Genomic DNA, 13,577 nt, shown 5'->3' on the forward strand with positions numbered 1-13,577 from the left:
GAATTAATTGAAATTTATGTTTTTTTCTTCCTCCACTGTTTTTTTTCCTCCTCTCAGAGTATTTTGAGCATAACAGCTTTGAGCAGTTCTGTATCAATTACTGCAATGAGAAACTGCAGCAGTTCTTCAACGAGCGTATTCTCAAGGAGGTGGGTGAGCAGCGTGTGGATTAAGGTGATTTGGTGTGGTTTACTTCTTGATCCTGGGAAACCTGCCACATCATGTCACAGACAACCCAAATGTACTGACTCTTTCATGAGCCTGGAGGAAGTGGTTGGCATGCAAAGCTTCTCTGTTTTCTCATTTATATTTTCCCTCCATCTCTCCCGTGCGCTCTCATTACAATGCTAATTTCTCAAGGGACATGATGAGGCTTGTTTCTCTCCTGTGATCTCTCAATGCTATTCTCTTCCAAGGTCTACAATTAATGCGCCACAATTCTGGGTTTATGCCCCTTTCTCATTATCTGAGTCGCATGTTGTCGGTTTGATGGGATTTTTTGCTTGTTTTTTTTTTTTTTTTTAAACCGGGGATGATGCTCTGAGGCCACCCAGAAAAATCAAAACAAACTTTTATATCAGGACATTTTCAAAACTAAGTTGTCGGTGTTGATTTGTGATATTTGATGATATTTTTGCAGGAACAAGAACTCTATCAAAAGGAAGGGCTTGGAGTGAATGAGGTGCATTATGTTGACAACCAGGACTGCATAGGTAAGTCTCTGTGTCAAGATCTCACACTCTTTTCAGATTTTACTACTTCCCTGTGCGCACAGCGACATCTCAATGAAAAAAAAAAGAATATCTCAGCTCAATAGTAAAGAACATGACTCAGGACTTTGATGCTGTTAAAATGGCTGACTTGTCCTGGTTTGAAATGATGAAGATCAAAGGTTTATGTGTATGGGGTGTACTGATATCTTTGATCTTCTGTCTGTACCTTGGATGGTCCTCCTCAGTTAAAACAGGTCCAGGAACTGACTCTCATCATTATGATAAAGTGTTGCCTTTGAGAGGCTTGTGCCGTAAAATACAAAATTTACTGACAGAGATGTGGCTGTGTGTGGAGACCCACACGCCACAAACGTACTGAGGCTGGTTCAAGTGTCATATCAGCTCACCCGCCTAACATTCATTTGGGCCCATTCCTCTGGGCTCCACGTCAGAGCAGCGAAAATGCACCTGCCAGGGGGACAAAAATACCGACTTCTCATTATTATCCTCGAGGCTGGCATATCTGTGTGTCTGAAGGGAACAAGCATAATGAGTATATGTGGGTTTTATGGCCTCTATTGTGCTGCGAGAAGCCGTAGAAATGATACCCCCTTGTTTTGCTTGTCTCCGTCCTCAAATGTATCCTCGAATTAATGGGATGAAGTACTCAGTGCATCAAGGTGAAGCAGTTTGATTTGTATTTCAAAAACTGTGATTATTCAGGTGCGAGGTTAACTGACAGCCGTGAATAACATTTATGACTTGCAAATGACCGTTTGGGTTGGCCATTAATTCACTCATCAATCTTCAGGATTTATGCACAGGTGCTTGTACATGCAAATTCTTTTCTGAGGTCCTTGGCTATCAGATTATTTTCCAAACACAGCACGTCGTATGAATAATTCAGATATATGGCTAAATGAGCATCCTGATGAACATGTTTTGTGTGTTGAATATTCACATCCAGAAACATTAAACAGTGGAAATTTCCAATAAATCTCATATTCACAAACAAAACATTTAGGAGCAAATGATTTGTTTTGTTGTTTCTCAAACGTCTGTAAACATTTGAAACTTTTGGATGAATAGATATTTCCACTTTGGACGTGTTAGGACAAATTACTTCAACATTTGGCGTCAGAGGCATAAGGATATTATTATTCATACAGGTGCTTCACTGAGCATTGGAGAGCTGGACTTAAACATAAATTATAATATGGTGGCTGATGGATAAATGTTTGTCATTTCTAGATCTAGTGGAAGCAAAGCTGGTGGGAGTCCTGGACATTTTGGATGAAGAGAACCGTCTTCCTCAGCCCAGCGACCAACACTTTGCACTGGCTGTTCACAGCAAGCATAAAGACCACTTCAGACTGACGGTCAGACCTCTCAACGCTCTCTCCTTTCACTGTTTCTTATTCTTCGTCTCGCCTTCTTTCTTTACCTTCTCTCTGCTATCATTCTCTTTCTTTGTGTACTAAGTTCTTTTGTCAGCCTGGATATGTGTAACAGCACGTTGTTGTTGTTTTTGTTCGTCATTGTGATCATTTTTACTCTTCCACGCACAGTCCCGGTCCCGCCCCCTGTCGCTGCTTTTGTCACTATTGTTGATCACTCTGCCTGCGTCTCTGCAAGCATGGAATGCTTTTAGAAATGTAGCCTTGGCACCAGTTCAGGCTTTATGGTATAGCAGGCTGCAGCTACAGTTTACTGTGGTGTACTGTATCACTCGAATAAAGACTTTTCTATATGTTTAATAGGGTGAAAAATTCATCTAAAGTGCTTTAATATGCTGTGAGCTAACTTGTCTGCTTTACAGTCACTGATCAAACTAATGAAGCTTCAACTTTTATATATATATATTTATTCTGAAGAATAATTGATTCATGGGGGTCCGATATAACATGTGAGGAACACAAGAAGGCATTTCAAAAAACCTCAACATAAATATGTTAAAAGGATTTTACCTGTATTAATACATTATATCTGGGGTTTTTTTTTTGGTTGACTCTCACTGGACCTCAATGGGCCGTATATTTCATTCTCCAAAGTAGCCCTCCTCATTCAATAGTGGCATGGATAAACAATATTCTACTGTAGAAATGATGGATAGGGTTTGGGGGAAATCAATATGTGTTTTAACACTATGATTTTCTTTTTGACTCTCCCACTCAGGTTCCCAGGAAGTCGAAGTTGACCATTCACAGGAATCTCCGGGATGACGAAGGCTTTATCATCAGGCACTTTGCGGGAGCAGTCTGCTATGAAACGGTAATTCGTAACACTGATCTCGTTACACAGAGCTGTTGGGGCTGAATGGTACTCGTAGAATTCAGTAGAAGAAAATCTTCCATCAAATACTTCTATTTTTGGCCAGTCAGGAGTGAAGCAAATCATGTTGAGCTCATGATAATTGTCATTGTTGAGTTGATTTCTTGATCAATCTTTTCTTTGTTTGATCTATAGACTCAGAGAATACTGAAAAAAATGAAATGAATGAAAGGTTACATCTTTAAATTGTTTGCTTTGGCCAGCAAGCAGTTGTTGCATTAGCCTCAGTATTATCAGTTTACTATACTCTTAACTTTAACACATTCATTTGTTGTCCTCGTACAAATTTTACAACAGTACATCACTTTTAAGTTACAAAAGTTGGGTATAAGGCTGACATCTTCTTTATTTGGTTTTGCATTTTGCAAATATATATAAAAGTCTGCATTAACTGTGCGTGTATGCATGTGTGTGCTCACAGACTCGCTTCGTGGAGAAGAATAACGATGCCCTCCACATGTCCTTGGAGAGCTTAGTGTGTGAATCAAAAGACCAATTTGTTCGAGAGCTGTTTGAGAACTCCAACACCTCCAAGGACTCCAAACAGAAGGCGGGCAAACTTGGCTTCATCAGCGTTGGCAACAAGTTCAAGGTCAGTAACCGATAAAGCTTGTCATTTTTGGACACAACTTCACCAGAGATCATCACGTCTGGCAAAAATAGATTTGATATTTATTTGGAAACATTTTTACCATTATTGCAAATTGAGGTTGAACCATGAACATAAACAGAGATCACATGTACAAGGTTTTAATTGGCTCCTCTGTCATTATTAAAACAATGGGACACTGATACAAACTGATATCTGGGGAGGAATGAATGAATGAATGAATGAATGAAACGGCGGGCAAAAAGAAATCAGAAAATAAAATAGTATTTTTTTTCATATTAATGAGCATCCACTAAATTCTAACATTTTTAGGCTGCAGTACTTTGTTAAGTGCTCCATTATATTTCTCAGCTCCTCATCGTAAAAAGTAAACTTTAATCTCCAGACCTGTTCTCTGGGACTTTTCTTCTCCCCACTCTTCTTCCCATCCCTGCTTCCCTTCCTTATTCAAGCGTCCTCTCTTAGATTTCCTCCAGTCTCCCACCTTTTTCCCCTGAGAAACCTTTCCTTGGTGGATAAAGCTGGATAAAGTCAGCTTGAAGTATAACATAAAGGAGGTGGACAACAGAGGTAGTAAAACATAAAAGAAAGGATGAGACACTCAGGCTTTCTCACAGAAGTGCGTTGAATAAGCCAGCTGCATGTTTGACGCATCAACAGAGCCAAAGAAATCTGACTCTTTTTCCTCTGTGTTGGACTTTGTCATTTCCATCAACTGCACCATCATTATCAACAGTTTCGGGGGTTTCTTATTTACTAATGTAGCTTCTTTGCTGTCATATCTGATTCTCCAGACATGCACTCAAGTACAAAGATTGTGTGTGTGCTGCACTGGAAGATGGTTGGAAACATGAGTTGGAAGAATGGACCAGCATGCCACATTGATTTTGTTTTGTTTTTTAGTAAATCAAATGTCTTCAGACAGGCCACAAAAAAAAAAGCCACAGATGCACAAAATATTGCTCTCCTTCTTTTTCCAGAGAGTAAACAATACAAAACAGCCCAACCAGTTTTCTGTCTGTCATAACCTTTTATACCCTGTCACCTTCTTTCTGTGGCCAATCAGGGAGGATCTGTGGGATAAGTGCCAATTTGACCAAGGTAGAATCAATCTGTCAATCAAATTTACCTTCTCAAGAGGAATTCTCAAAACTTAAACATGTCCTTCTTTGGAAGTGATTAACATGACAACAGAAAACAACAACAAAAAACCCAGATAGACTTCTTAAAAGGGGAAAGTGTACTCCTCCTTAAAAGCTCAGGCAGGTCAGGGAATTGAAGTCCTCAGAAAACCTCTATGAGTAAAAAGACTAAACACCATTAACAAGCATTTCACAAACATCACAAGTTCTAAACTCATTCAAATGTTGATCAAATGAGCGAGAGGAATGTCCAGCATACAGAACAACACAGTCAATAAAAAAAATGACATATTGGAGAAAGTAGACCCCGTTACAGCAGGTTTAAGTAGAGGAAACGTGTGACTATTTGGCTTCATTTTCTATAGTTTGAAACTCATTTAAATATATTGTCATAATCAGCTGTCGTTATGGAGATGGGGATGTATGATGTGTTTTCTCGCAGTATTAAGCTCCTTTAGGCCTGTAAATCATGATTTGTTTCATCATTTATTCAATAAGTCCTCCGGCACAGTATTTTCTGTATACATTGCGTTTTTTCTAGCATGACTGTTGACTGTTTTCCCAGAATCCTCACATGTCCACCAGGATGTCTAAAACTCATACCTCGTTTCAAACAGCTTCATCACGAATATTTAAAACCCTTTTATTTACAATCTATGTTTAAAACAAATAAATAAATAGTTCCCTTTGTCTGCTCACACACAGACCCAACTGAACCTGCTGCTGGAGAAGCTTCGCAGCACTGTGAGTAGATTTGACATCCAAGTTTCATTGTGTATTTTGCACAAAAGATATTCATTCAGAATCGGAACAATACAAAACAAATCACAGAAAAGTATGCACTGAATTTGTTGAATTATGACTGCACTGCACTTCTTCTCAGATGTTTAAAGACGGCAGGTTCAAACTGAGAAGTATCATGCTGAGTCAGACCATTTTTCTCCTGATTAATCTTCATGTTTACAGGGCTCAAGTTTCATCCGCTGTGTTAAACCCAACCTGAAGATGGTCAGCCACCAGTTCGAAGGGGCTCTGATTCTGTCCCAGCTGCAATGCTCAGGTATGACCAAAACAGTATTGTTAGTATAGTAAATACACAGGTTGAACTCACTTAAACTGAGGTAAATATATCGAATACAGAGTAAAGACCACAATACTGATACAGCTTATTGTATATTTTAATATGTCAATATGACAATATGTTGATGATTTTGTAGCTGCTGCACCTCCACTTTGGACACGGACAATAAAATGTTTTTTTCCAAAGACTGGTATTTACTTCAGATTGCTTACAAAAACATGTAAAATAGAATAGTTTTATAAATGCTCTTTCTACATTGCTCTTCATGTAGAAGTTAATTTGATCTTAGAGCAAGGTTTGTGTTGGTAATTACATGAAAGTAAACAATGTTCTTTCCCTCTCTCACATACATTTATGTGTGCACACAATACACACCGATATGCCACTTGTGAGGGAGGATGTTTCTTTCCAGTAGCAGTTATTCATCAAGACCATTCTGTTTCCGTGTGTGTTTTTCTTGATCAGGCATGGTGTCGGTGTTGGATCTGATGCAGGGGGGGTTCCCCTCCAGGGCCCCGTTCCACGAGCTCTACAACATGTATAAACAGTATATGCCAGAAAAACTTACACGGCTGAATCCACGACTCTTCTGCAAGGTAGACTTATATAATTGGAATAGTTTCCTCCTTTACTGGAGAAATCCAGTGTGTACTGCTGTGTGCTGCTCATCTTTGGAACATAAAGCCTAATTAGTTGTGTAATAAAACACAACAACAAAAAAATGCCGAAAGCCACACTGCCCTATTTTATTGAAATGATTAAAGAACATACACAGTTTAGTGGTAAATGCTTACCACATATACATGATTGCTGTGTCACCGTATACGAATCCTCTGCAGGCATTGTTCAAAGCTCTTGGACTAAATGATAAAGACTTCAAGTTTGGATTGACGAGAGTGTTTTTCCGTCCTGGTAAGGTAAGACGTTAATCTAGAAGGTCATCATCTGTAACTCCAGCTTCACAGAATACCATTACCTTAAAACTACAGTACGAGGCTCATGGCTTGTTTTGCGTGTTCTGTATCAGTTTGCAGAGTTTGACCAGATCATGAAGTCTGATCCAGACCACCTCGCAGAGCTGCTCCAGAAAGTCAACAAGTGGTTGTCGTGCAGCCTCTGGAAGAAGGTCCAGTGGTGCTGCCTGTCTGTCATCAAACGTAGGTTAAATGCACCATCACAACAGAAGTCATAACGAGTAAATCAAGCAGCCTCAAACACACCAACATGAATATTTATCTACTGTATAATATAGTTGAATTAATTAGGATTTCTGTTTTGTCATTCCTCTAACGGCATTATTTGTCTACCTTTGATGCGTTTTAGATTAAATAATTTACCACTTTTTGCAAAGAAGAATAACTATCCAACATCTTTCTGTATTTACTAAGGTTATGTCTGTTTTAAAAAAAGACTATCTAAAAAGCCAGTGTTCGACTTCCTATTTAGGTTTTAGTTCTTTATTTATATAGTATATGTATCATTTCATTGTGCCACCATATGCCACACAGCCTGAGTCACACTTTTCCCTTCTTTCTGAATATTGAAAGCAGCAGCCTCTAGCAATATGGAATAGTCGTCTAAAAGCAGTTCCTTGTACCATTACACTCAGTGCCAAGCTATTGGTTTCCGTCATTTAACAAAGTGCAGGCTGCCTTCTGCTTATTTCTGTAGAAGCATGAAATGAAATTACATTACGGTTATAACAGAGCGCTGCCTCTGGTTTGACCACACATTCTTTGCATAAGTGGCCCGAGGAAATTTATGTCCCTGGCCCTGGTCATTTATTATATTCCTTCCTGTTATTTGAACACTTCAACTTATTATCACCGTTTCACTAGTGTGAGCAAGTGTGTGAGAGAGAGAGAGAGAGAGAGAGAGAGAGAGAGAGAGAGAGTTCAGTACATACCTTTTCTATAGTACCCATAATAGCAGTTCATGCATGGATTTATTAGCATTCGTATCATATTTCGATTGATTTGATGTATATCTTAACTGTGAACTGTTGAACTTTGTCCATGTACTACCTATTTGCAGAGCAGGATTTTATGCCTTTAACAACAAACAAATATACAAATAATTTAGAATTGAGGAATGTAATAATTTCAAGTAGTGCAAATGTGTATCTGCCCTTCATGATTCAGTATTTTTGTACATCTTTGTTTGCGTCAACATTCTTCTCCCCAACAACAGTTAGGAACAAGATGAGGTACAGAGCTTTGGCCTGCATTAAGATTCAAAAGACTGTCCGCATGTGGTTGTGTAAGAAGAAGCACAAGCCACGGTGAGTCTTCTACTCAACCGACCCTCGAGCACAGAAACGCATGCACACTTTCTCTCATGTATCCATTTGACCATTTTCCTGTTTGTCTGTGGCCTTTGCTTCCTTTTTTTTTTTTATTCATCCCTGTTCTCTCTGTGTTTTTATTTAAACGGATTTACGCTTGGTGGGTTTTGATGGCTTTTTCCCCCCCATCATGCATTTATGAGTACCGATGAATCTAAAAAGTCATCTGTGGAGAAATAAAGTCTCACTGTAGTGCTTTGGTAAATACTGCATGTCCTGCTGTAGTGAGTTGCATTTGGAAAAATGGTGCCATTATAAGCAGTTATACAAATGATGGATCTTTTAGACTGTGTTTTAGAGGCAGATTTTGATTGTGAGTGGTGATATGTGCACTTAAAATATGTTATACCAGCACTCGTGTAGTTCAAGTATTGCTCTTCTGAACAGTATCTGTTCTCAGTAAAAAACTAAAAATGGAAAAAAAAAAAAAGTGGAGGTGTCTCTGAACTGAATAAAAATGTCTACAAGGGCAATATTACTTATTTTATTATTTGAATTGAGCTCTCCATATTCTCTAATGCATTTATTACATGTTCATGTGTGCGTTTGCATTTTTCTCTTCCCTTGTAGAATTGATGGCATGGTGAAAGTTCGAAACCTGAAGAAACACATGGAACGGTTCAACGAGGTGGTGAACGGGCTGAAGGAGGGCAAACAGGAGATGGCCAAACAAGTTCAGGAGCTGGCTGCCTCCATAGATGCTCTGTTAGCAAAGATAAAGGTGATGGGTCCACTTCTTTTTTTTATCACCCAAGGATTATGGCTCACTTAGAGATTCAGTTATTAGGTTTACACTCTGTTTTATATGTATTTATCCAGGGAATAATTTGTAGAACATACTTTTCTTTAAGCCTCATATTTATATGGTTACCTGCGTTCACACCTGCAGCTCTTCACAACAACCAGTCTTGTGTGACCTTCTCCTTGCGTTGCGCACTCTGGCCTTTCCTAAGTGTGCTGTTCCCTTTTCTCATTCTTTGTCTCAGAATCAATATTTTCATTAACTCAGGATAAAAAGAAGACCTCAGTGAAGAAGAATCCTTTCCTCTCCAATAATTCAATTTAGTGAGGCTGTTTTGCTAAGTTATCAAACTTTCTTAGTGAAATCCCAGCTCTCCCTGAGCAATAAGTACCTATCTTATTAGACCCTCTAGGTACAGAAAATCATCACAAACATATTCATATGCTAGGCAGCCTGAATTCTCCAGTCGGGTTGATTTTCTTTCTATCCTCCAGTTACCTGTGCACAATCAACAAGTATGATTAGTGTGCTCATATGTTCCTCGAGGTATTATGATTGACTGTACAGAAGCAGTGACCCCTGGCCATTTCTCCACCCTCTGCCCCAATCAGCATCTCCACCTCCCCGATGTTCATCTGTTAGCCTATTAGCATCCCCACCGTCGACACTCTTGGCGTCGTGAGTGCTTAGAAATTGCTCCTGGCATGGCATCTGTGAATGAATAATGCATAAGATGCCAATGGCTGTCATTCAGACCTCTATACGTCGGGGACAAGCCCTTGTCATCTTCCCTCCCCGTGTCACTGTTGACTCACAGTAATGAATCTTCACAATACAGTGACCTGCTCTCCCCCAGCTTATTATGTGACAAGTGAGGGGAGAATTGAACATTGTGAGTGCAGCGTGCCGGTGACAGACACAGTGTCAGTCAGTGTCTTACTTGTTGCCGCATGGGAAGGTTGTGCCACGGGAACAGAACTGTGTGCCGAGTCAGGGTATCTGTGCTCTGAGACACTTCCTGATCATTTCTATTTCCCTGACTCTTCGCTGACAAAGTCAACACAGGGCAGAATTTTCTTCCAACAAACTCAGAATAGCATGGTTGCATCTTGTGTGGGCATCTCATCAGTTTTTATTGGTAATACACACCTTTGAGAAATGAGTAGGGCACGGTACTGAACTTGTACGCAACCAACCAAATTATTTTTAATAGCATTGAAAAATGCCTGCTTATTCAATATCAAATTTGGATACCAAGGTTACGTCCACATAGTTTAGTTTTAAAATGCATAACTTGTTTTTTGCATGTAGATAATATCACTCAGTTTCAGCTTAATAAATCTGACATGAAATGCCTTATTTCAGTCTTTTCAAACTAATTTTTGCTCTCATACCTGCCTGTAGCATCTACTGATATCCTGACCATGAAGCGTTTAGGGGACATATGTTAATTGTAGTGTCTACTAATGGTCTACGTGTGAGGCATTCATGGAACATCTGTAAATTGTAGCTACAGAAAACAAATTGGTTTACACTCTCCCTGTCTAAACTGCATGACAACTAAATCTTTGTACTTTGCCAGTAGTAATGGGGTTCAGGCAACCCATGGACAGTTGGATGAAGAAATGTACTTCTTCCTCCTTTTTGACCTCGGCTTGCCACTCTTCGTACTTTGATCACTAGGCCACGGTGATGACCTGGAAGGAGATCGACACAGAGTATCAGGGACTGGTGAAACGCTCCGAGCAGCTGCTCTCCTCCATGCAAAAGAAGAAGCAGGAAGAAGAAGAGGGTGAGAGGCTGAAACACATCGAGAAAGAGATGGATAAAGAGAGGAAGAGGAGGGAGAAGGAAGAGCAACGACGCCAACAGGAGGAAGAGGACAGAAGATTGTACGTGACAATGAGGGCAACATTACTCGTGGATTTGTTAAATATTAGTTGTAATGACAAATGGTTTGAGACTAATGAGCCATCTGTCAAGCTCTTTGTGAATCCTTGTTTCCTTGTCTTTTCAAAATGCAGGAAAGCAGAGATGGAGCTGAAAAGGAAGCAGGAGGAGGAGGACAGAAAAAAGAGAAAGGAGGAAGAGAAGGTTATGCAGGTTTGGACCCCCAATAAATGTGATATTTTTTCCATTTAACGCTATTATACTTGTATGTTGAAAAGTTGTGAAGCACATGACAGAAATTTGGGGAAACTAACAATTTCCACACCTTTGTCTCAATTTGAAAAGGTGCATGATGTGGTTACAAATTTCTATGTTAAGTACATTGAATTAGTTTTCATTTATTCATGGTGTCTCCCCTATTTCACACGCATACAATAAACTGAGCAATATTTTGTTGACCACAGAAACCTACCAAAAATGTTGTGGTTCCAGCTTCTTGAACATTTGGTAGCTTTGACTGAATCGCACAAGGTTTTGGACTCAAGTTTATGTCCAACAAATCAAGCAGTTTTGAAAACGTCACCTTCGTCTCATTAAACTTTTGATGGGCATTTTTACCGTCTTTCGACCTTTCAATCTTAGATGGTAAACCATGAGCAAACATGAATTGTAAATTTCCCTTGAGCATTTGTTTTCTTGGAACCCACAAGTTTTTGAAGTTAATTTTATGCAGTACCATTCTGACCTGACAAATGAAGGATATACTTCCAAGCATAAAAAAGCAAACTCTGCCTGCAAGTGGGACATCCGTTTGCTCTTTGGTCTCCCACAGCAGCAGCTGGATCATGACGTTAGTCATACTCCCAGTGGACTACCCACTGCATCTTGATTGATGACTCCACTTCCTGCCAAGTTTCTCCAAACAAAACTACTTTAGTCCTCCAGACGCTGTCCTGTGTTTTTACTATCTCCCCTTTAATCACATCTACACTTTGTCACTTTTGTTCAGCTCTGTCTGTTTCACTCACTCACTTTAATTTGTCACTTGTTTTGTTTCATTACTATTTACTTCTTTGATTTTTCTCCTCTGCCCTCTTCATGACACTCATCTGTTCCTCCTCAGTTCTGCATTTGTCTCACCTTACCTTACCATTCATTCATCCACCTGTTCCTACCACATCATGTCCCCTTTATATCTACAGTCTCCCCCCACCGTCCCCTTTTATTCACCTCAGACTAGTTGGATATTTGCATGTTGTTATTTTATTTTGAGTCGTGAGGCAGATGACATCAGGCTGTCACAACGCCACATGTCTCAGGAAACCCATTGCAAAGTTTGTTTCTACGCAGCTCTGAGGCTCAAACTGCACCAGTAAACTTTCTATGGGTGTCTGCTGGGGCTTTAATGGCATTTGCCTGATGCGCTCTTCTATTTTCTGCTGTGTCAAAATAAAAACTTTCCGTGTGTTATTCCTATAGTTCACAGGAGTATGACGAACATTTGCATAACCAAAGGACATCTCTAACTTCTGGAACTGGTGAAATGTTACTGAGGGATTCAGTCGAGGGCCTTATTCTGCAAACAGTATGTTAAATTTAATGGGAAAGACTGTCAAAACCACAAGGACAGTACCACAGAGAGTATATGCTGTTTTAAGCATAATTTAGGTTCTCATACTTCACTCCGGTCATGTAACAGCAGCTGATGAGACTGTCCCACAGCATGAATAATGCAGTGTATTCTCACCTGCAGAGGTTTTCATATTTAAAGCTCCTCTGAGAAAAATTTACATTGTGGACTTCATTAGTGGCTTTCTATAATAAGATAGCAGATGGATATACATTATATCCATCCAACCATCCATTATCTATACCCGCTTTATCCTGAACAGGGTCACAAGGCAGGGTACACCCTGGACAGGTCGATATATTATATATAAATGCATATATTGGGAGATTTGTCTTTTTAATTTGTTGATTTTTGATACTGCTTGTGTATGCTCTATTGTGTCGACACAAATAAACCAGTAAAGCTGTATTAGCAGCCCAAGAAACTGGGTAAATAGGTCTAATCAGGCTTGGGCACACAGCAGAGCTCTAATTGTTATGAATTGTCTGGCACACAAGGCATTAGTATTTTGATAGGAACTAGGTTTGTGTGGACTTTATACAGTCACATTAAGTCCTAACGTATGTGGCGTGTGTGTGTGTGTGTGTGTGTGTGTGTGTGTGTGTGTGTGTGTGTGTGTGTGTGTGTGTGTGTGTGTGTGTGTGTGTGTGTGTGTCTGTGTTTACAGGCGGAGCTGGACATCCAGTTGGCTCAAGAGCGTGAGGAGCAGGTCCAGCGGGCTACCGTCCTGGAGCAGGAGAGACGAGACAGGGAGTTAGCCATGAGAATCGCTCAGAGTGAGGCAGAGCTCATTACTGAGGAAGGCCAGATGGATGCAGGCCTTCGCAGGTAAAGTATATGCAAATATGTTGCACACCTTTGCATGATACTTGTGTGCAGTGTGTTGTAAATGAGCAATGCTGACCTCAGCGTGCATGTGTAACTGCCTTTCTCCTGTTGCAGTGTTTTCTCCAGTGATGACTCTTTTTCAGATCTTCCTATCTCTTCATCCTCAGCCAGAGCCATGTAAGATATCAGTAGAGCCTTCTATAACTGCCAATTTCCAAATATACCCAACACCAACAGTAGTAACTCACTCTGTCTTAATCCCTATT

At 39.9% G+C, this 13,577-nt stretch overlaps 1 protein-coding gene across 1 annotated transcript in view; it reads left to right on the top strand.

Annotated features, from left to right (window-relative positions):
- myo6b (myosin VIb) overlaps positions 1-13,577 on the top strand; it is a 35,228-nt gene that overhangs the window by 13,548 nt on the left and 8,103 nt on the right. Inside the window, exons 14-29 of the mRNA XM_069152330.1 lie at positions 58-149; positions 641-713; positions 1,965-2,092; positions 2,889-2,984; positions 3,466-3,636; positions 5,502-5,540; positions 5,763-5,856; positions 6,343-6,473; positions 6,717-6,794; positions 6,905-7,034; positions 8,068-8,158; positions 8,792-8,942; positions 10,647-10,855; positions 10,988-11,066; positions 13,151-13,311; positions 13,426-13,488. Of these exons, the coding sequence (XP_069008431.1) occupies positions 58-149; positions 641-713; positions 1,965-2,092; positions 2,889-2,984; positions 3,466-3,636; positions 5,502-5,540; positions 5,763-5,856; positions 6,343-6,473; positions 6,717-6,794; positions 6,905-7,034; positions 8,068-8,158; positions 8,792-8,942; positions 10,647-10,855; positions 10,988-11,066; positions 13,151-13,311; positions 13,426-13,488 (1,786 nt within the window). The remainder of the gene's footprint in view (positions 1-57; positions 150-640; positions 714-1,964; positions 2,093-2,888; positions 2,985-3,465; positions 3,637-5,501; positions 5,541-5,762; positions 5,857-6,342; positions 6,474-6,716; positions 6,795-6,904; positions 7,035-8,067; positions 8,159-8,791; positions 8,943-10,646; positions 10,856-10,987; positions 11,067-13,150; positions 13,312-13,425; positions 13,489-13,577) is intronic.

Source organism: Embiotoca jacksoni, unplaced genomic scaffold (assembly GCF_022577435.1).
Source record: "Embiotoca jacksoni isolate LCO1_2020_lvr unplaced genomic scaffold, fEmbJac1.0.p SCAF_18, whole genome shotgun sequence".
In the NCBI taxonomy this organism is placed as follows: domain Eukaryota; kingdom Metazoa; phylum Chordata; class Actinopteri; family Embiotocidae; genus Embiotoca; species Embiotoca jacksoni.